Raw genomic sequence first — 21,646 nt, forward strand, 5'->3', positions numbered from 1 at the left:
AAACAAAAAGACAAAAAAAATCAAAATGTGGTAGAAATAAAACCAAACTTATTACAAAAAAAAAAGGAACAGAAAGTGACAGAAAAGATGATTTTTGTTTAGTATCTTTTTTTAAACGAAATACTGAATTGCATATTTGTTAGAATATCGATTTCCAATAAGGGATTATTCTCATAAACAACAGACGATAAATTAATTCTGTGACGTATGTGAATATACGTACAACTGAAAATTGAAAAGCTAAAAGAGTTTTTTTTTTTAGCATATATATTTTTTTGTACTGTCAGTATTCGAGTGAATGAAAGATTAATTTTTTGTTTTTGTTTGTTTGTTGGGGGGGGGTGTTTACACAATAAAAATAAGCAAAGAAATTAATTAATCAAAACATTAACTCTAAGTCCAGGATGGGGGAAAAAAAAAACCCTAAAATATACTTAATTCTTGAAAAATTGTATTCTTTTAAATCTTCAATATTTATTTTAGAAAAATAATATTTCAAATTTTACAGATTTAACTTAACTCTGCATATGTGTGTCCATCCCCTGATCTATCATCTTTTGAGGAAGCAGACTTTTACCATAACATAACTCTAGGCCACTACATGGTCTGGAGTATAGAGCTGACCAGAAATCTATTCATAAATGTTTGATTTTCATGTATTTTTTAATGAAATGAAATCAACTATATTTGAAAATACATATATAATAACATGTCTAAGATTAGGATAAGGTGCTTGTACAGAATTCCCCCTCCATTAAAAAAAAAAAAAAAAAAAAGAAAAAAAAAAAAACAGAAATAAAGAAACGTCTATATTATATATGTACCAGTCACGGAAAGAAAATATCATATTCCAAAAATCACTTAAATTGGTCAAGTAGTTTTATTTTTTATAAAGAAAATCATTTTAAAGTGAATCTGAGTTTTCCAATGTACACATGTTATGAATGGCCTTCTAAAATCTTGCAAGTTTGAATTATTTGGAGTTATCTCCCTTGTTTTCAAGATGGCATTGCAATATGGCGCTGCTTGCTTAACCACAAAATTTGATTTTCTTATTTTAAAATAAAACTACTGAAGTTTAAATGTAATGTGACCAGCATCTCGCTGCTCAACTCCCCACAATTCACTGTTAGACATGATCCCAAATAGTACCTCATGTTTCAAGTGGCAATGTTTGGGATAAAAAACAGTATAAAAAAAAAAAAATAATAAAATAAAAAGAACTACTTGATCAATTTATGCTATTTTTGGTGTACAATATTTTCTTAATGTCATCATACAGATTTTTCTTTATTTTGGATTTTTAACATGGGTGGGATTCTGGACAAGCACCTAAGATAATATGTCGGAAGATAAATAAGTGAAAATATGTATACTTAATTACTGCTTTATTTTATTTAGTACTTGTCAGTTTCCACAAGAAAAATACATATTTCCATTTAAAATAAATACGTATTAGATACGTTTGAAGCCAAAACGACGCATTATTACAAAATAAACATATTTATTTTGTTTGAAATTTATATTGAAATTCATAAATATATTTCGAAGATACACTTCATCATTAGTGAAGTGTATCTTTGAAATATATTGATAAATTTCAAACAAAATAAATGTTTATTTTGTAATAATGCGTTGCTTTGGCTTCAAACGTATCTAATACGTATTTATTTTATTCAAACTCAACCAGCACTTCTATCAAGGAACACAAACCCTAACGTATTTTCATTTATTTAGCTTTGAACATGTCTTTATGCTCAATAATTCAAAATGGTATTCTAGATTTTGTATATATTTTCAAAGACAATTGATTTAATTTTCTTTAAAAAAATATGTGAAAATCAAACACTTATCAATATGTCTGCAGTCACGCTTCTCGGATGTGCCATGAAGTGGCCTGCAGTACATAACGCCATGTCATATGATGATTATGTTAGTGCATTATCAAAAGCATAAGAGGAGAACCAAAACTATCTTCACATGAAATAAGAACAATAATTGTCGTCAATGCTTCACTTCAAAATTGTCAAAAGAACATGACAAATTCTTAAGATTTGAAAGCGGGAGGGGAGGCATTTCAAAACATTTACTGACTGCATGGCGAGTTTTTTCACGAAACTTTAGCAGTAAAAATCATTGAGAGAAAAAAAAAAAATTTTGTTCAGATAACGGCTTTCAGATAGACTTATTTATTTTTTTTTTTTACTTTTTCCATATAATCTTCCTTTTTCATGTTGTCCGAAGTTTTCGCGGCCAGGCAATGTTAGCGGCTTTCCGTTTGAAAGCGAACACACACTCTTTTCCCGCATTTATCGTTTCCATCTTCAGATTCTGTGGACAAACCGTTTCATTCAAGGCCTTTTCTGAAAATAGAAAAATAAAACAAAAATCAAATATAGAAATTTCAACTTTTAAATAAATAGTACATCTATTGGAGATTTGGTATCTGTCTGTCTGAAGCTGAAACTATATCATTATTTCTATTGATGTACTATTGTACTACCTTTCAATATCCAATTCAGAGAAAGAGGAAGTAGCATAGTATTTGTTCTGTTGCAATACAATCCTCCCATGCATTATCTCTACCTTTGTAAGTTTTACAAAGTACGAACCTTCAAATGGCAAAATTTGAGCCCATCGGATTATTAATTTACAAATCATTTATTTAACTGAAACTATTGTTGAAAATTATCAAAGCAATAAGAATCTGAATTTTGCATTTGATGAGAAAAATACTGTTCAAGTAAAGCCATGGCTTGATAAGTGTTATTTGGTCTCTACTTCAATGGAAAAAGTTGAGAGATGGTATGCTGATTTTGAATGTAGAGATGGTATGCTGATTTTGAATGTAGAGATGGTATGCTGATTTTGAATGTAGAGATGGTATGCTGATTTTGAATGTAGAGATGGTATGCTGATTTTGAATGTAGAGATGGTATGCTGATTTTGAATGTAGAGATGGTATGCTGATTTTGAATGTAGAGATGGTATGCTGATTTTAAATGTAGAGATGGTATGCTGATTTTAAATGTAGAGATGGTATGCTGATTTTGAATGTAGAGATGGTATGCTGATTTTAAACGTAAAGATGGTATGCTGATTTTAAATGTAGAGATGGTATGCTGATTTTAAATGTAGAGATGGTATGCTGATTTTAAATGTAGAGATGGTATGCTGATTTTAAATGTAGAGATGGTATGCTGATTTTGAATGTAGATTTGGTATGCTGATTTTGAATGTAGATTTGGTATGCTGATTTTGAATGTAGATTTGGTATGCTGATTTTGAATGTAGATTTGGTATGCTGATTTTGATGCTGAATGTTAGGTCACCCCAATTAAGCAATTCTTCCAGAAAACTGCAATAAAGTCCACAAACTTGTGTTGAATAATTAGAAATTGCAAGTTGTATAAAATAGAACTTCTTGTTTCTATTTTGTTTCTATTCACTTTAGTTGAAGTTCTCAAAAATCAAGGGGCCCCTTCTTGGGGCTAACTTAAACTCTATAAAGGATACATAAATATTTGAATATTCTATTACAATTCTCTTTTATCTCTCAAATGTTACTAAGTTAGTAATATTAATTTTCCTCTCACTTACTGACCAGTTAACTACGTTAAAGTTTATCTTTCTTTTGGTCTGTTGGTTTTAATGGATTCTAGGACAAGAATTCATCTAGTCTGGTGGAATACCAAGCTTAGTGTTGTTGCTACAGGTAACATCACTCAAAGAAAGTGCACCAATCCTTATATAATCCAATGTAGGGTAGCAATAATGAGGGGATTTTATTTGGGTTTCAAATTTTATACTATTTTGAATATTTAGTCAGGGTTTAATTGTAGGGTGAAGTATCCTTATGCCAGGTTGTTCTGACAAATCCCTGTACAGAAAGACCTTAAACATTCGAGGGCAGTGTCTAGTAGGCGTTCAAATTTCTCTCTATTGAGAACTATTGTGCTGGTTAATGTGTGTACTTTATTGCATTTGGAAATGGGGTAAAAAAAGTTTGCACTTTCAGAGGCACAAAAGGATAAAAGCTTATTCTGAGGAGATTGGCTGAAAAGAGGATCACTTCACTATGATCAGAAGAGGATAATTATGGCTGCCATTTGTGTAAAAGCTATGTTGTATAAAAACTGCTTCGTTTACTGCCATTGTGAGTAAAAAAAAAAAAAAAAAGTTTACAAAAAAATAAATAAATAAAAATCAATTAAAACTGACATTTAAAGAAAAAGGAAAAAAATAACCACTGATCAATGGAAAACCAGCATTAGAGTTGACCATCTGATGAAATGAATTATTACTATTTTTGCAATCAGATACCTATGTGGCTCCATATATACAAAAGGCGGCCATGTTAGTTGTATGACAATATCAGAGCATTCAAGCTTGAAACTTGGTCTTGAATTATTTATACCAGTTTGTTAGATCCAAAAAAGAAAACAGTTGAATGATACAAACATCTGGCATTTGATAATGATACATGAAACCTGAGGATTAGGGCAACATCTACTTTTCATACAAACCTATACTACAACAATTTGTAATGCATAAAAAAAGTGATGTCATGAATATGAATACATCTGGGTGCCTCCATGCAAGAATATGATTGGCTAGTGTAAGCCATAAATACAGACGAGTATAGCAGCCTGGGAGAGACGTTGAAAGATACACCGAAAGTTTACAGCTTAAGCATATTACCAACTACAACCATTCATTAAGGTAACTTGCTAGATTGTATTACTGTAGACAAAACCACTCGGCTATTTAAAACAAATATATCTGTTTCTGGGACATGTCAGCCTCTTGCATCTCTGGTGCTGTGTTTGGGGTTGAATTGAAGCAAAGAAAAAAAAAAAAAAAAAAAAAAACTTTTGATCTCCTGAAAGTTCATTTGAACATTCAGGAATGCTGATTCAGACAGTGGACCTCCTGGTACAATCAAAATCAGTGATTAAAAAGTTTCTGTAACTGATGTAATGAATATGAATACATCTGGTTTACTCTAGGCAAGAAGCCATAAATACGGATGGGTATAGCAGCCTGGGGGAGAGGTTGAAAGAAACGCCAAAAGCCTAAAGCTTAAACATACTGCCAACTAGAACTACGAATCACAGTTCATTAAGCCAACTTACTAGATTGTATTGTTCGATTATGCAACCAAGACCACTCAACTACTTCAAAAAAAAAGCTTCTGGACAAGAAATTTGCTAAAAAGTATATAATTCCAACTAGAAAAGGTCTACCAATCCGGATAATTTGAGATCCTTTGTGAAAATGTGGAATTTCTGGATTATTTTTTTGCTTCCATGAACAACAATAAATAGTTCAAAGTATATAGTTTCTGCCAGAGGAAATGGTAAAATATATGCATATTTATCAGGGCTCTATTTTAATGCATGAATATCAGAGATAGGTAGTTTTACTGCAGAGATGCAATTTTCTGGTTTCACATACTGGAAACTAAATCAAATTTTCCCCAAAAGCAAAACTAATCAGCATAGTGATATTACTATCAAATGACGATATTGAAAGAAACATGTTGGAAAAATGTTTACATTTTTGAATTTTGGAGATAAGGATTATTCATATTTTTATTTATTTTTTTAATTACATTTTCACCCCAAACAAGGCACATTGCCACTTTGGTGTAGGGGGCTACTATCAGGGGCAACAACTACTGGGGTACTATGTTGGGATTTGGGCAGCAAGATGTCGGTTCATGTTACACTTGAACTTCTGCATGCCAGTACAGTTGGGGAAGCAGGGACCTGGAATGGAATTCCAGAGTTTAGCAGTTCTGGGGAAGAAACTACTGAAGTAGAAAGATCTTTTACATCTAGGGATCTCTACTGTGTGCGGGTGGGATTTAGCTGCCTGTCGAGTTTGTTGAGGGTGACTACGTCGTGGGGGCACAAGTGTCTGCAGTTCGCCAGAGCATTCATCATTAAAATATTTGTAGAACAAGCAGAGGGATGCTACATCGATAGAACAGAGGCTTAAGCTTAGATGCCAGTTCAGGGCCTATCAGATTGGCGACTCTTTTGAACCTTGTCTAGGAGCGAGAGACTAGTAGCAGATGCACCAGCCCAAATGTGACAGCAATGGGCGAATGGTGGCATTATAGAGGTACAGGATACTTTCGGATGTTAGTAGTTTTCTAGCATGGTAGAGAGAGTCTACCTTCTTTGCAGCGACCCTGGCAATGCATTCAATGTAATTGCTCCAACTCATGTTTCCTGTGAACGTTAAGCCAAGCAGTTTGAAAGATGTACTCTCAGATAAAGAGTCACTGGCCTTGCTATTGGTGGCAGAGAAGGTTTCTTGTAATTATTGAAGGAAACCAATTTAGTCTTGGCAGCATTGAATGTGGCCATCCATTTTTGTCCCCATTCCACTACAGATTTGAGGTCATCCTCTAGTGTTTTTGCCATTTCTTTAGATATGTGTTCATTTGTTTTCCTGTCATTCCTATTATAGAGTGTGGTGTCATCAGCATATATACCTATCTCAGAGGCAATTTTGTCGGGGAGGTCATTAATGAATATTAGGAACAATAGAGGTTCAAGGATAGACCCCTGAGGCACTCCCGCATTTATATCATATTGTTTAGATGTACGACCGTCGAGGACAACCTGGATTTTTCTATTATCTAAGAAGGATTTAATTATCTTAAGTATTCTACCAGTGATACCGTATGATCTAATTTTCCTGAGGAGACCCTCATGCCATACCCTGTCAAAAGCGTTAGATATATCTAGAGCTACTGCTCTGCCCTCTCCCGCTTTGTCCAGTGAATGGTATATACGTTCAGAGATTACAGTGAGGATGTCTGCTGTGGAACGGGCTCGTCTAAATCCATATTGTTTGTCAGTCAGAAGTTTAGCATCTGTAAGGTGCCGGACTAGAGCATGGTTAATTATGGTCTCAAATATTTTGGCAAAAAGTGGGAGGAGGCTAATGGGGCGATAATTTGATGGGTCAGTTCTTTCGCCAGAATTCTTGAATATTGGTACCACAGAAGCAGTTTTCCAACAGCCCGGAAAGCAAAATTCATTAAGGCATTTGTTGTAGAGTTTGGAGAGAACTGGAGCTACTTCGGCTGAGCACTTTCTCAAGATTACTGTTTTTGTCATGAGTATCATTTTCACGATGTCTTGGTTGATGTAATCTCTGGCCTTGTTCAGGTATATCTTGTCGAACACGGGAACTTTTCTGTTGAACTTGGGAATCTGCATCAAATCCACAAGGACTCTTAGTGCAATAGTTAGAATACTTGGAAAAATTCAATTGTTGAAGTGACCTTCTGAAGGTAGATGGTTCAATCCTCAGTGTAGATGACCGAAAATACAACTGCGAAGAAGTTTTATCCAGTCATGGTTGACGGAACAAGAGCATGTTACTCCCATTAAATAAAGGGTTCCGTTAGAAATTCCATGTGGATTCCTGAGTTCAACATAAAAAATTCCTGAATTTGACAAGATCAGTTCGAAGGTTACATCGATTGAAATGTTTTGAAAACGATACTAAAGATGAGAATAGTAGTCTGAAGAATGCAAAATAATACGAAAGATGGTTATGTTTTAATAAAATTCAATTTTAATCAAAATTTATATCATTAGCAAGAGGAAAGATTGAATAAAAATTGTTTATACTTTAGCATCAAATATTTTCAAATAAAAAAAAAATGGCAAACAAGAAAAATGTATTGGTTTGGTTCAAAGCGTTAACAGCAAAATCTCTAAAAATCCAGATAATTTTTAGATGCTTCATCAAAATGTACAACTGCTGGATCTGTTTCATGCATGATCATTTGAGATGAGTTTTTTTTTTTTTTTATTGTTTTTGTTTTTTAATGAAGAATTATAGTTTTCCGGTTTCACATGCGTACCAAAAACTTTACAATTTTTTTTTCCAAAACCAAAACTAATAAATATGCTAACTGCTATTACTCTGGTCATATGAAAATAAACATGGTGGAAAATTGTCAATATTTTGATAAAATTAAACTTTATCAACATTTATACAATTAGTAAAAGAAAGGAACAAAGGTATTACATAAACATTTAATGATTTTTTTTTTTAATAATTTTTCTATTTTAACTAAAAATCTGGAAAAAGTATTGGTTTTAAATTTCAGCATTGGATATTTTCTAATGAAAAAAAAAAAAGCAAATAAATGATATTGTATGAAATTTACTTGTTTTATTCAATTTAAAATCAAAGTTGTAAAAAAATTGTAAAGATATTTAAGCTCGAGATCAACTCCAATATATTTTCAAAGAAAGGGATATGAAATCAATTTCAACAGATGTTACAAATTTATTTCAATCTTGTAACATTTGGAAATGAGGTGGGGGGGGGCAAACATCATTACACACACACACACACACACACACATTTTATTTCATTTTAACCAGCAATGTTTAGATTGAAAGGAAAATAAACTACTTGCATGTCAAAAAGTCAGGGATCACTTTTATGCTGTATTTATCTGGTAAATACAAAATGATAGATTTGTTGGCCGATTGCTTATTTGGACTTTATGGCATAGCAACCACGATAGTCATTCAATGCCAATGTGGTGCTATAGGTATCTGTTTTGTCTAATTCTGCTGTAAATTTCTGTTATACAGTTGACTTAGTATTCATTTGTTGGCTGCTACAAACTGATAGAAAATTAATGCATAAAAAGTAGAGAGTAGAAATAAAACAACTTCATAGTTGTCAGTTAAAATCTAGGAATTCTTGATTTTAAAGATAATTTATTTTTAAAAGTCATTACACTGCTATAAACAATGTAGCAATAACATTTTTTGATAAGTTTTTTTGAAGAGTTAAATTCTATAGAATTCTTGATTTTAAACATAATGAGTGGTTTTGTTTTTAAGGGTTACTACAAACAGTACCTTTTGGCTGGTTATAACATTCTTTTGATAATTTTCTAATTTACACATCTTTGGATTAATTGTTATTGATGCTAGAAAGGTCATGGTTTATGTATTTATGCATACGTTATGCATAGATTTTTGGTATGTCTGCAGTTTACAGACTGTGCTGTCACCAACGTTTTTGTCTGCATATTTCAACAGATTATGTAAATCACTAGGTGCTAAATGAACTGGGTTTTTTTTTTTGCCAAAAACGTTAGCAAACTTTAAAAATAAAGGAAAAAATATTTAAATAAAAAAAAAGTTAACATAGGGTAAGTTTCATGAATAAATATTTGTTTGAGCAAAGCAAATATAATGTTACAATCGATAGCAAGCAATTTTTTTATTTTGTAAATAATTCAAAGTATTCTTTTTCTTGCCTACTTTTTAATTTAAGGTCAGATGAGATGGGTTTTTTTTTCTTTTTTTTCTTCCCCAAGATTTTCTTACCTATTTTATTTTCAACCCTACAAACCAGATTAGGTTGTTTTTTAAAGTTAGGTTGTTTTTTTGTTAAGATTAGGGTTAAGTTGTGTTTTTCATAGATTTTATTTCAAGTTAGGGTTAATTTCCATAAATGGACAAAAGAAAAATGACCAAGTGACAAAGCCATTATTCAAAAATAAGTCAAAACCAAATAAGAAATGTTATAAACATTTAGCATTTCAAATATTAGTTCCAATAGCTACAGATTCAAATAGTACTTATAATTAGATATACAAAATGTACACTTTCAATTTGAAAAAAAAAGAAAAAAATTTCTGCAATATTTTTTTTTTGTTTGTTGGTTGCTCCATCCGAGTGGCTTAGAATTTAATCATTTTTTGTAAGTTTATGTAACTTGCCAACAGACCATTAGTTTTAGAGTAGTTAATAAATTGTTGAAGTACCACTTTTTTTTTTTATTAATATTTTTTCCGTTGCAAAAACTAAAACATTCAATTTATTCTTTTTTAATGTTAAAAAATATTGGGAAAAGTAAATATCGCATGAAAAATAAAAATTAATTAATGTTAAGCTTTGTTTTTAAATAAATAATTTTTTAAATAAAAACAATATGTGTGACATGATACATAAATAATAATTTTATTAAAAATAGCGAGTTGTTTTAAATTGTCCAATGCCAATAACATAACCAGACATTTGTGAACATGTTTTCTCTACCAAATGTTTTATTCAAAGACAAATGGACTTCCCGATCAGTGTAATATGTAATGTGTAATATCTGTCGGTGATAATTGAAAATAACATTAAATTAACTAAACTTTTCCCTGTTAAAATCGGGCTAAAGTTACAGCCCATTGACTTAGAATGAGTGCTTTATGCCAAATTAATGGTTGAATATGGTTAAATTTGTGCTAATTTTTGCATTAAATACTAATCTATATATTAATGCGATAGCATGTTATTTTCTGTGTCACACTTACATCCGGGTTGTTTAATTGTTATGTACTTCCATTTCTTGTAATAAATGATTTTAACAAGAATTCTTCATAAGTTTTGGTGTCGGTTATAGCTGATGACACTCAAGTCATTTAATTTTTTTATAAATAATTTTACCATGTATTCCTCATAAGTTTTGGTTTCGGTTTTGATTATAGCTGATGGCACTCCAATAATCTTTAAAATAATTTTTTGGTTTCAGCTGATGGCACCTTGGTAATCTATTTTTTCATAAATAATTTTATCAAGAATTCTTCATAAGTTTTGGTTTCGGTTAGAGTTGAAGGAACTAAAGTTATATACGGTTTCGATTCAAGCTGATGAACCAAAATCATATAGATATATTTTTTATTTTTGAAATCGCAACGTTATAATATATAAAAATCGGTAAAACATAGACTTTATAATAATAAATACGAAATCTGCAAGAATTAAAATTTCATATTTAAGCATACTTTACGACTGGCTACGCCGAGCGTCCTTGCTAGCTTAGATAAATACTTTTGCAGTTTTAACAAAAGAGCTACAATAACATCAGAGCGTCTCCATTTATGCTGAATATCTACAGAATGCCAACATCAATATATTACATATGAGTCCCCTGTGTAATTTCCACAGGTTTCACTAGTTCATAATAATCTCTAACTGTGCATTGAACGGATACCATAATACTTACTTTGCTGCACCTGATCATAGAAAAGGTTCGTACAAAATTTCAGCCAGATCAGCCCAATAGTTTAAAAAAAAAAAGAAAAAAAAGAGGAATCAACAGACAAACTAAGAAATTCTACCCTGTCATGACTGATCGAATGAGAACAATCTATATGTGTAGATTAAATACATAAATCTCTGAGAAGCCTTGTCAGCATTCCTCGGCAGGGGCGCCTCAGGTGAAGAATTAACTAACCCCTTCTCAAAAATAGAAGGTAAAGCCAGAAAGGGTGGACCTCTTATGACAGCAGAATGATACCTCAACCAGAAAGCAACAACAAGGCTACTGTCGTGCTGATTACCAAATGAAAACCATTTAGCAGAGAAAAAGTTATAATTAAAAAAAAAAAAAATTTTTTTAATTTAAAAAATGTGCAATAATAAAACTCACAAATAAAATAAGAGAGAAATGAGATAACGTTGGAATAAAAAAGTTGCAAAAACTAAATAAGCTTCACCTTGTCCATTAATTAGAATGTAGAGATCATAATCTTGAGGGTTCGTGATCCGGAATTTATGAGCAATCATCGCACCTGAAAATAAGACAAGATAAACATGCATAGTTATTGTTACTGTATTGATATTTAAAGTTTCTTTTTTTATAAACATAATGAATGAATCAAAACTATTCAGAAATCATAATTGATTTTATACCCAAAATATACAATTGTATTATTTGGATTAATGACAATCGATAAAGTACTAAGTAAAATTTATTTCTAAGTGGCACTCTTCGAGAAATTGAAGGTTCAATCCTTAGTGCAGGCAATACAAAGAATACAATTGTAAATTACTTAAGACTTCTTGGTTATGGCTGACAGAATGAGAGAATGCTACCTCCAGAGATTAAATAAAGAGTTAAATTCAAAATTCCATATAGATTCCTGTGTTTGATAGAAAGATCCGAGAGTTTGTCAAGATGAAGGTTAGATCAGCAAAAAATGTGAGAATAACACTCAAGTCCAAATAACTCAAATTATTAATCCTCATCTCAAAACTTGAGAAATACAAAATATACAAACAATTAATAAATGATTTTTTGTTTTAGTATTTAACAGTTTCTTGATTTTTGTTTCAATCACAAATACGTAGATCATCCAGAGTTTTCTTTATCCTGTTTTTTTTTTTTGTTGTTTTTATTTAATATGGGGAAATTCTAGACAAGTACCGAGTCTTAAGTATAATTGACCTCTAGGATTACAAAATTATTTTTCCAGTAGCTTCACTGTGTCAAGTGTGATATCTAGAAATTTTCAAATTCAGAGATGAAAAAACTGAATTTTGTCTCATTTTTGATAACCAGCTGCTCAGATTTTGTTGAGACATTTAATTGCACTCCATGCTTGGTTACTATGCTTATTCATATAAATCAAATATTTGAAGTCCTGAACATTTCGATTTATTTATTGTCAATCCCACGGATAAGAAAAAAATATTTTCTTTCCTCAAAGGCTTGCAATTGTATATGGAAAATAATTATTTTTTTTACTATAATAATTAAATATAAAATAAATATATATATATATATATATTACTTATTTTATCTTTATAGAAACAAAAAATTAAAAAAAATTTTTTAAAAAAAAGCCAAAAAAAAAAAAATTATGAACTAAACAAATAAAAATTTTAAAAAATCATAAGTTTTGTTTTCATACTTACACACATCTCGTGTCGTCATGTTGGGTCGAACAGGCAAAGTTTTCCAAATAATGCTGTCACGGTTTTCATCTGGAAACGCGACCTTCAAAAACCCTTGCATATCACTGATACTTGGCAGACGACCCTAACATAAGAAAATAAATGACTATTAGCGATATCATTAAAAAAAAAAATTTTAACAAGTGTTCACGTCAGGGATAAAATGTTTTAATGAAGTGATCATGTCTTCCAGTTTGATTTTTTTACTGACACTTTCAGATTTTCTTTTCAAATCATGTTCTTTACAACAGGACATCTTTTTTTTTCACAAGGGGATTACCACTTATCACTTTGAGAAAGTATTATTTTATTGCTCATTGCCTGAGGCACTCTTCCCGGAGAATGCCAACAAGACTGCTTTTTTTTTTTTGTAGGACAGAGTGTGCTAATCCTAGTGTACTGGCTTTTAAAACCCACACTTGACCTTGTCTAACTTTCTGAAGAGGTAAATGAAATAAGTTTTGTGATATTACACTGGACGAATTCTTTGATTCCAGACCATAAAAAATATCTCTAGCCTAATTTTAGTACTAAATACAGCTGAAGTCTTGTTTATTGACATACAGTATGTTGCTCAGTGGATAGGGAAGTCTTTATTTTTTTCCCCTCCATTATTATTAAACAGTCATCATAGTAAAAGTGTTGTTTAAAAAAAAAATGTCCTCGATAGTATCAGACCTGATGGAATGGTTAATTGTAAGTAAAGACTGCTTCATACCCTTCAAAAAATTTCAGCAAAAACCTAACAGTCAGCTGTTATTCTCTCCAGAATGTGCTGCTGCCAGCTTACAGCTTTGTAAGTATGGAAGCTAGTTCAGGTTGAAGCTTTTTCACCACTATAATTGGAATGCCGTAAGGGCCAGTTGCTTTACTGGATTGGTTGGTTGGTTGTTTCTGTTTTACGGCATATCAACCTTTTTCAGGTTATTTAATGCCGAATCTAGTTATTTTGAGAAACGATTTTTAATGGAGTATATTTTTTTTTAAAGTCAGATTCTATTTAACCCATAGTTGAGACCCTAACAGGTACTACCACTCCGGGTCAGAGTGGACCTGGGAGCAATGGCAATTAAAGGTTGGCTCCACACTCCCCAAAACCCGCAAGGTGGGGTCTCACCATCGGATATAGTTTTTGGTCATATCCAGGACCTGCTTTACTGGAATCAAGGTCGTTGCATTTTGTCATTGTTGGTTACACGTATCGAAAGTTTTGGCGAGACATACAAACATACACACACACTAACAGACGTTAGAGATTTATATTATAGACGTTTATTGGAAAAATATGTTTATTCAATTATATTTCACCCTTTATTTATACGAATCCTTTTATTTATGAAATTTAATGTATGTTAAATATAACTACAGAGCATAAAAGACAAAAAGTCTATATTCTAAATTCCACGATGTTGTTCATCTTACCGTTTATTTCTATTAGCATGTTAAAATGTCCAATTCTTGACAGCACCTATTTCGTAGCGTAGAAACAATCCTATAATTATCATGTCTGGTGTAAATATCATAAAACACAATGCAACTACTCTTCAGATTTTTTTCAGATTTATGCAATGATGCCCAAATTCTTTTCTTTTTACAGTTAACGAGTTCTTATTGTTCTCATAAATCAGGGTGAAAAATATTCAAAAGTTGACGTAATAATTATATGATTATTTCTGCGCTATGGAAAGGTGCTGTCAAGAATTGAAAATTTTAACATACTGAAAGAAATAAGCAGTAAGATGAACAACATTTTAATAATTTGGAATATAGACTTTCAGTCACATATATATATATATATATATATACACACACAGAGAATAAAAGATTAATAATTGTGAAATTATAAATCAGCTTCAGAAGGAGAAACAAAACATAATCCAAGTAAGTGTACGATTGTTTCAGAAACAATATCCATTTATTTGTTTAATATTGAATAATATTTAGATATTGTCTCCTCATCAGTACAATTGGGGGAGAGTGGAAGACACCAAAATTAAACTAGTGTATTGAAGTGAGTATGGCGGGTGAACCTAGAAATTGTTTAGAAACAAGTGAAGTATGCATGATCCTCCGTGAGTGCACAGTGAACGAGTCATAAAAAATGACTAAATTCAGCATTGCCCTCTCCCCCCCATTTAGTCCCAAAAGTCCCCAGGGGATGTCAAATCCTGGTGAAAATGAGCAAACGGTGCAATTTTAGGCCTAAACATATGTAAATTTGAATTCTGCACCATGCAAAAAAAAGAAATGACTAAGTCACTGCCCCCCATCATTTAGCCCCAAAAGTCCCCAAGGCCTTAAGATATTTAAATTTGAGTTCAGCACCATGCAAAACTGCTAAATAGACATACACAGAAAATTTTGGACAAATATGGTAAAATAGTCCAAAAAATGGAGTGTTTTAAAAAAATAGCGCCTAGGACACACGCAAGAAGTTATCGCAAAATATAGAAAAAACAAAATTATATAGAAATCAGTTAGTTACAACTTTTCAGATAGTTTTATAAAAATCCAAGGTTTAAATTTTTTTTAATAAGCACAAAAGTGTCAATTTTAGCCATTTTAACCTGAAAGGCACCCCTATTGAGGCAACCGGAGTTTTCCCAGAAAATTCGTTATGTTTTTACTCATATATTTAATATATTTAAAAAATTTCAAGGCATAGTTATTGAGAAAAGTGCGGACAGACAAACGGACAAGGGTGAATTTACAGGTCCACCCTCCTTTTGTCAGGGGACCAAAAAGAAAGATTTTGTAGAAATAATAAAAAAATATTTTTGTTTATATTTTTATAGATTTCATTTTTTTTGTTATATATTATCGGCATTTGCATTGAAATATTGCCACGATTACCTATTCGTCAACTCATCTAGATTCATGATTACAGTTCAACAAATATTCACATTGATCTCCAGCATTATATTTGAAAGACACATTTTTCAATGGAGTTTGGAATCAATGAAAGAAAAATAACACGTAAAAATCAATAAATCAATTATTTTCTTGTGACAACGTGCGTATGTTGCTCAGAAATATGTTCTGGTTTTGCTGACGTATGCGCAAACTACAGTTCTAAATAAATCCTATTTCCCTTTTTCGCTGTAAGTGCTGGTTTTTAGAAAAGAAAGAAACAAAACAAAAACTAGGGAGAGAAAAAAAAAAAAAAAAAAGGGAGAAAAACCAAAGAGGGAAGAAAAACCAAAAATGGAGAAAAACAAAAAAAAAAAAAAAAAAGAAGAAAGAAAAAACAAAAAATAGAGAAAGAAACAAAAAAGAGAGAAAGAAACAACAAAAAAAAAACAAGAAAGAAAAAGCAGACTGAAACTAACAGAGCATAGAAAGGAAAGAAATGGCTTAATCTGACAGTAACTGATCTTTCTCACTTTGCTAAGCAGGCTACAATAACATTGCACTCTTTTTCTAACTCTGATCAAATAACAAAATTCTTAAAATATAAAGCAACAAGAAAACCCGTAAAATTATTTTCTGGAAAAGAATAGTTTTGCACAACTTTTATGGCTCCTTACAAAAATTAAAATCAAGTTATAATTAAAAAAAAAAAAAAATTTTTTTTATTGCATTTTCACTCCAAACTAGGCACAATGCCACTTTGATGTAGGGGGCTACTATCTGAGACATAATTGCAGGGATACTATGTAAAGAGTTGAGCAGCAGAATGTCTGTTTACATTACACTTGAACTTCTGCATGTCAGTACAGTTGGGGAAGTAGGAACCCAGAAGAGAATTCCAAAGTCTAGCAGTTCTGGGGAAGAAACTATCAAAGTAGAAGGCTTTCTTACATCTAGGGATCTCAACTGTGTAGGGGTCGTATTTTGCTGCTTGTCAGGTTTGTCGGAGGTATTTATGTCGAGGAAGTGCAAGGGCTTGTAGTTCGTCGGGGCATCTACATTAAAGAACTTGTAAAACAGGCAGAGGGATGCAGCATTTCGTCAATGAGACAGAGGTTTGAGATCTATCAAATTGGCGACTCTCTTTTGAACCGTGTCCAGGAGTGAAAGACTAGTAGCAGATGCACCAACCCAAATGTGACAACAATACTCCATACATGGGCGGATGGTGGCCTTATAGAGGTACAGGATACTTTTAGACATAAGTAGCTTTCTAGCATAGTAGAGAGTGTCCACCTTCCTCGCAGCAGCTGCGGCAACGCCTTCGATATATCTGCTCCAACTCATGTTCCCTGTGAATGTTAAGCCAAGGAATTTGAAAGAATACTTTCAGGTAATGTATCTTTAGCCATAGCTATTAGAGGTTGAAAAGGTTTCTTGTAATTATTGAAGGAAACAAGTTTAGTCTTGGCAGCATTGAATGTTACCATCCATTTATGTCCTCATTCCACTACAAACTGAAGGTCTTTCTCTGGTGTTTCTGCCATTGCTTTAGATATGTGTTCTTTCGTTTTCCCCGCGTGCCTGTTATAAAGCGTGGTATCATCAGCAAATATACCCATCTCAGAGACAATTTTATCAGGGAGGTCATTTATGAATATAAGGAATAATAAAGGTTCAAGGATAGACCCCTGAAGTACACTTGCATTTATATCATACTAGCGAGGGGTACCCGGCGTTGCCCGGGTGTTTGGAGGTGTGTGTGTGTGTGGGGGGGGGGAAATAAAATTTTTAAAAAAGTAAGTATGAGGATCGAACCCGAACCCTTGAGGCAAAGTTGTAAATTAAAGTGTGAAAAAAAAAAAAAAAAAAAAAAAAAAAAAAAAACATGCGACGTTAACCATTGCCCCACCGCGAGATGCTAACGGAAACACATTTGAATTTATTTAATTACTTGGATTTAGCAGGTGCTCGTTTTAATGAGTTAATGAGGTCAAGTTTGACTGCAGGATTTCATTTACTGCTGAACGCCCCCCCCCCCCCAAGATGTTATAGGAAAAAGACTAACCCACATGCGGCGAGCAACAAATGTTGATTTATCTTCCCGAAATCGAGCAAATTAAATAGGCAGGCGAGCTTTGTTGTTAACTGTGAGATATTACGATTTATATGTGATATAAAAAGTTTTAAGAAGTTGTGAAGCGAGCGACCGCTTCTCTGAAAAAGCCTTTTGTAGACACACAGAAAAAGCGAACACACATACATACATACATTTTCACTTTTATATTTATAGATTGTTTTGACATAAAACCATCGAGGACAATCTGGATTCTTCTCCTATTTAAGAATTTTATTATGTTAAGTATTCATCCAGTAATACCATAGGATCTTATTTTCCTGAGAAGACCATCGTGACATACCCTGTCAAAAGCCTTAGATATATCTAGGGCTACTGCCCTACCTTCCCCTGCTTTATCCATTGCATGGTATATACGTTCAGAGATTACAGTTAGGATATCTGCAGTAGAACATGCTTGCCTAAATCCAGATTGTTAGTTGGACATAAGTTTAGTAACTGTAAGGTGATGGACTAGAGCTTGATTAATTATGGACTCAAATATTTTGGTAGAAAAGAGGGAGAGTAATTTAATGGGTCAGTTCTTTTGCCAGTATTCTTGTAAATTGGTACCAAGAAGCACTTTTCCAGCAGTCAGGAAAGCAAAATTCGTTAAGGCATTTGTTGAAAAATTTGGAGAGAACTGGAGCAACCTCAATGGAGCATTTTTTTTTAATAGTACAGCCAGGATGAGATCAGGTCCACATGCTTTTGAGGTGTCTAGGATTTTTATATCATGCTCTTGAAAAGGTGTGATTTTCAGATCATCTAGTGTGGTTTCTGTCCGCAAAGGAAAATCAGGGAGGGAGTGGCTTGCTGGGTCTAATTTAGCATTTGAGGCAAACCAACTGGCAAGCAGGTTAGCCTTCTCGGTTGCAGTACAAATCTCATGATTGTTGGTTAATAGAGGAATTGTTGATTGCCCATTATTTATTACACTGTTGTAGATTTTCCAGAAATCATGAGTTCCTAATTTCTGTGCTTCAATGTGTTTTCTGGTGGTTTCAGTGTATTCTCTCTTAGCTTTTACTATTTCTTTCTTACAGGAAACCTTTTGTGAATAATTATTTTAATTTAATTATATAATTTTGAAATTTATTATATAATTTTGATTCTAGAAATGCCTAAATTTTTTTACTTAAGATTAAGGGGTTTTAATTCAAGTCATCTTAATTGGTATCTAATTAACTCTAGATCAAATTCAATGCAAATCTGAAATATTTTAATTTTCAAATGAGAGATTGTGTCAACATTATACTTCTTATAAACCCTTTAAAATACTCCAAAGGAACTGAAATTTGGGGAATACTTATTAATTGGTGTGTCATATTTATTGTTAAAATTTAATAAAATCCAGAGGTATCTGAACTTTCAAGAATAACTTCCACCTGTTTTCACCGCCTTTGTGTAAAACTAAATTACACTAAAATATAGCCCACATTATCACCTCTTACACCTATCAACAGTATTTCAAAATTTATAATTATCAGTTAATTAGTTTAGGAATGAATCATGTACATACATATATACATAACTTTAAATAGGCATTAGCATTTTATTGAAAACTTATAGAATTATGTGCTCCAATTTAATTAGCCCACTATCTTCTCTGCAACCTCTCCTCACAGATGTGATGTTGCTAGTCTCAGTCTTTTCTATAAATACTATTATGGTATGCGTTCTTCAGAATTGTTTGATTTATTCTTTGCTTTCTTTGTTTCAGCTCTCTTTGTGATACTCCTCATCAGTCGCTTTATGTTCACATCAATAAAGAGAGAAGTCAGATGATACTGCACACTTCTGCCTGACAATGTAAGGATGGGCTAAAGTCTTATCTAGGCCTTACTTCTTCATATTCTATGAAGTACTCCTGAAGTAATGCTATGGAAACGTTGATAACTCAAAAACTATTTATCTGAAATTTTGCATGCTTATTATTATCAGATCCATAATCCAACTTTTGAAAAGTTGAAAGTTGAAATTACATCAAAATTTCGACCATGACCAAACTCTTCAAAATCAAAGTCACACAAGACTAGTGAGACCTGTGGAAATTCCACAGTGGCAATGGAAATAACTATCGATTTTGTTTTAATAATAATTATTTTTAATTAAAGATATTTTTATAGAATTAAAAGACATTTAACTTACTCTGAGTCTATTATTTTTTAAAAAATAAACTTCATTGTAATAACGCTTCCTATTCCAGCAGCTTCTTTCCAAGAACGGCAAGCTTGTGGAATTCTTCCTACTCACTGTTTTACCCCTACTTTTAACCTATTTCAAGACTAAGGTCAATAGGCATCTCCTGTTTTTGTGATAATCATCTTTTGTCCTTGTTAACTCCTTCCATTAAGTGACTCCACACCTTATCTAGAGTGATTTCCATAAATATTTTAAAAAATTCTTTGCAAAGAATAAAATTATTAGATTGCTCGAAAGATGTGTCTAAAAAGTAGCAGGAGCAGTTGTTGTACATTAATCGTACCTAAATCAGTTGTACATAAATAATAAAGCTTAGGAGAATAACAATTATTAGAAATATATCAAATTTAAAAGCAAAATTTCCTTACAAAATATCCAGACTTGTTCTGTTGCATGGTTTTGAAGTTCTTAAGCAAAATGACGGCACTACTTAGAGTTGATAAGTAGTAATTAGCCTCGGCACTGACTTGGGATGTAGTCAAAAGACCCCACATATAATCGGCTTCAATCTCAGCAGATAGCAACCCAGCATTTACAATTACATAGGTTAACATAGGTAAAAAATCTGGAAAGAAAAAAAGAAAAGTAAAAAAAATAAGGCACTTCTTTGTCATAATAGTGAAATTCTAAATATTGAATTTCAAGTAAATCGAATGGTATTTACTTAATTCTCATGTCACAGTAATGAACATATCCAAAAATTACAAAAAATGACATGGTAGAAAATTAACTGGTGCACTTACTGATCCGCACTATTTTTTTTATCATATTTCCAAGTTTAATTAAAATTTTAGGATATGTTTTTTTATTCAATTGTAAGATTGAAGTTCAGAATAGGTACAAAACACCCTCCCTCCCCATGTTAAGAATGGCTTTTTAAATAACATTATTATTTCAGCACGGATCAATAAGTGCACTAGTACCAATTAACCCATTAGTGGCTGAATTAAGAGAAACATTTAGATGTAAATGTAGATATTTTTGAGCTTCCCATTAAATTAGGATGCTGGCGGGTAATAGGTTAATAAAAACAGGGCCCCACATTGCGAGTGAAACAGTCGCATTTGCGAAAAAAAAAGCGAAGTCATACCCCTGTTTAAATATTATAAAAACAAACAATGTTAAAACTATTTTTAAAAAATTGTGTAAAAAAAAAAAAAAACAATTAAAAAAATGAACGTGATGCAATACGAACGGTCCGGTGGTGACCGTGTGTTTGAAAAATCCAAAAAAAGTTTTTTTTTTTTTTTTTGGGGGGGGGGGGGGGGTCAAACTCGAATCATATAATGCAAGTGAATTCACGATATCGTTGCATTGTAATCTTTGTGTAAAAATAAATGTTGAGTTGAAAGTACTAATAAATAAAGGTCAGTTAGATTTCACAGGAGGAGGGTTGGTTGGTTGTTTTTGTTTTACGGCATATCAACCCTTTTCGGGTTATTTAATGCCGAATCCAAAGATTTTGAAGAAAATTTTTTTTAATAGAATATATTTGTTGTTTTCACGTCAGTTTCTATTTAACCCATAGTTGGGACCCTAACAGGTACTACCACTCCGGGTCAGAGTGGACCTGGGAGCAATGGTAATTAAAGGGTAGCTCCACACTCCCCAAAGCCCACAAGCTGGGGCCTCACCACTGGATATAGTTTAAGGTCATATCCAGGACCCTCATTGAGGGACTTTTACCTTC

At 32.3% G+C, this 21,646-nt stretch overlaps 1 protein-coding gene across 2 annotated transcripts in view; it reads right to left on the minus strand.

Moving 5' to 3' along the window:
• Positions 1-2,155: 2,155 nt before the first annotated feature.
• LOC145269473 (protein sprint-like) overlaps positions 2,156-21,646 on the minus strand; it is a 322,088-nt gene continuing 302,597 nt past the window's right edge. For both annotated transcript variants that reach the window (XM_080125186.1, XM_080125194.1), the window contains 4 exons: positions 20,325-20,521; positions 12,747-12,870; positions 11,546-11,620; positions 2,156-2,363 (listed from right to left, as the gene is read on the minus strand). In XM_080125186.1, the coding sequence (XP_079981312.1) occupies positions 2,230-2,363; positions 11,546-11,620; positions 12,747-12,870; positions 20,325-20,521 (530 nt within the window). In that variant the 3' untranslated portion in view covers positions 2,156-2,229. The remainder of the gene's footprint in view (positions 2,364-11,545; positions 11,621-12,746; positions 12,871-20,324; positions 20,522-21,646) is intronic.

This window comes from Euprymna scolopes, chromosome 4, assembly GCF_053919585.1.
Source record: "Euprymna scolopes isolate OS-2025 chromosome 4, ASM5391958v1, whole genome shotgun sequence".
NCBI classification, from domain to species: Eukaryota; Metazoa; Mollusca; class Cephalopoda; order Sepiida; family Sepiolidae; genus Euprymna; species Euprymna scolopes.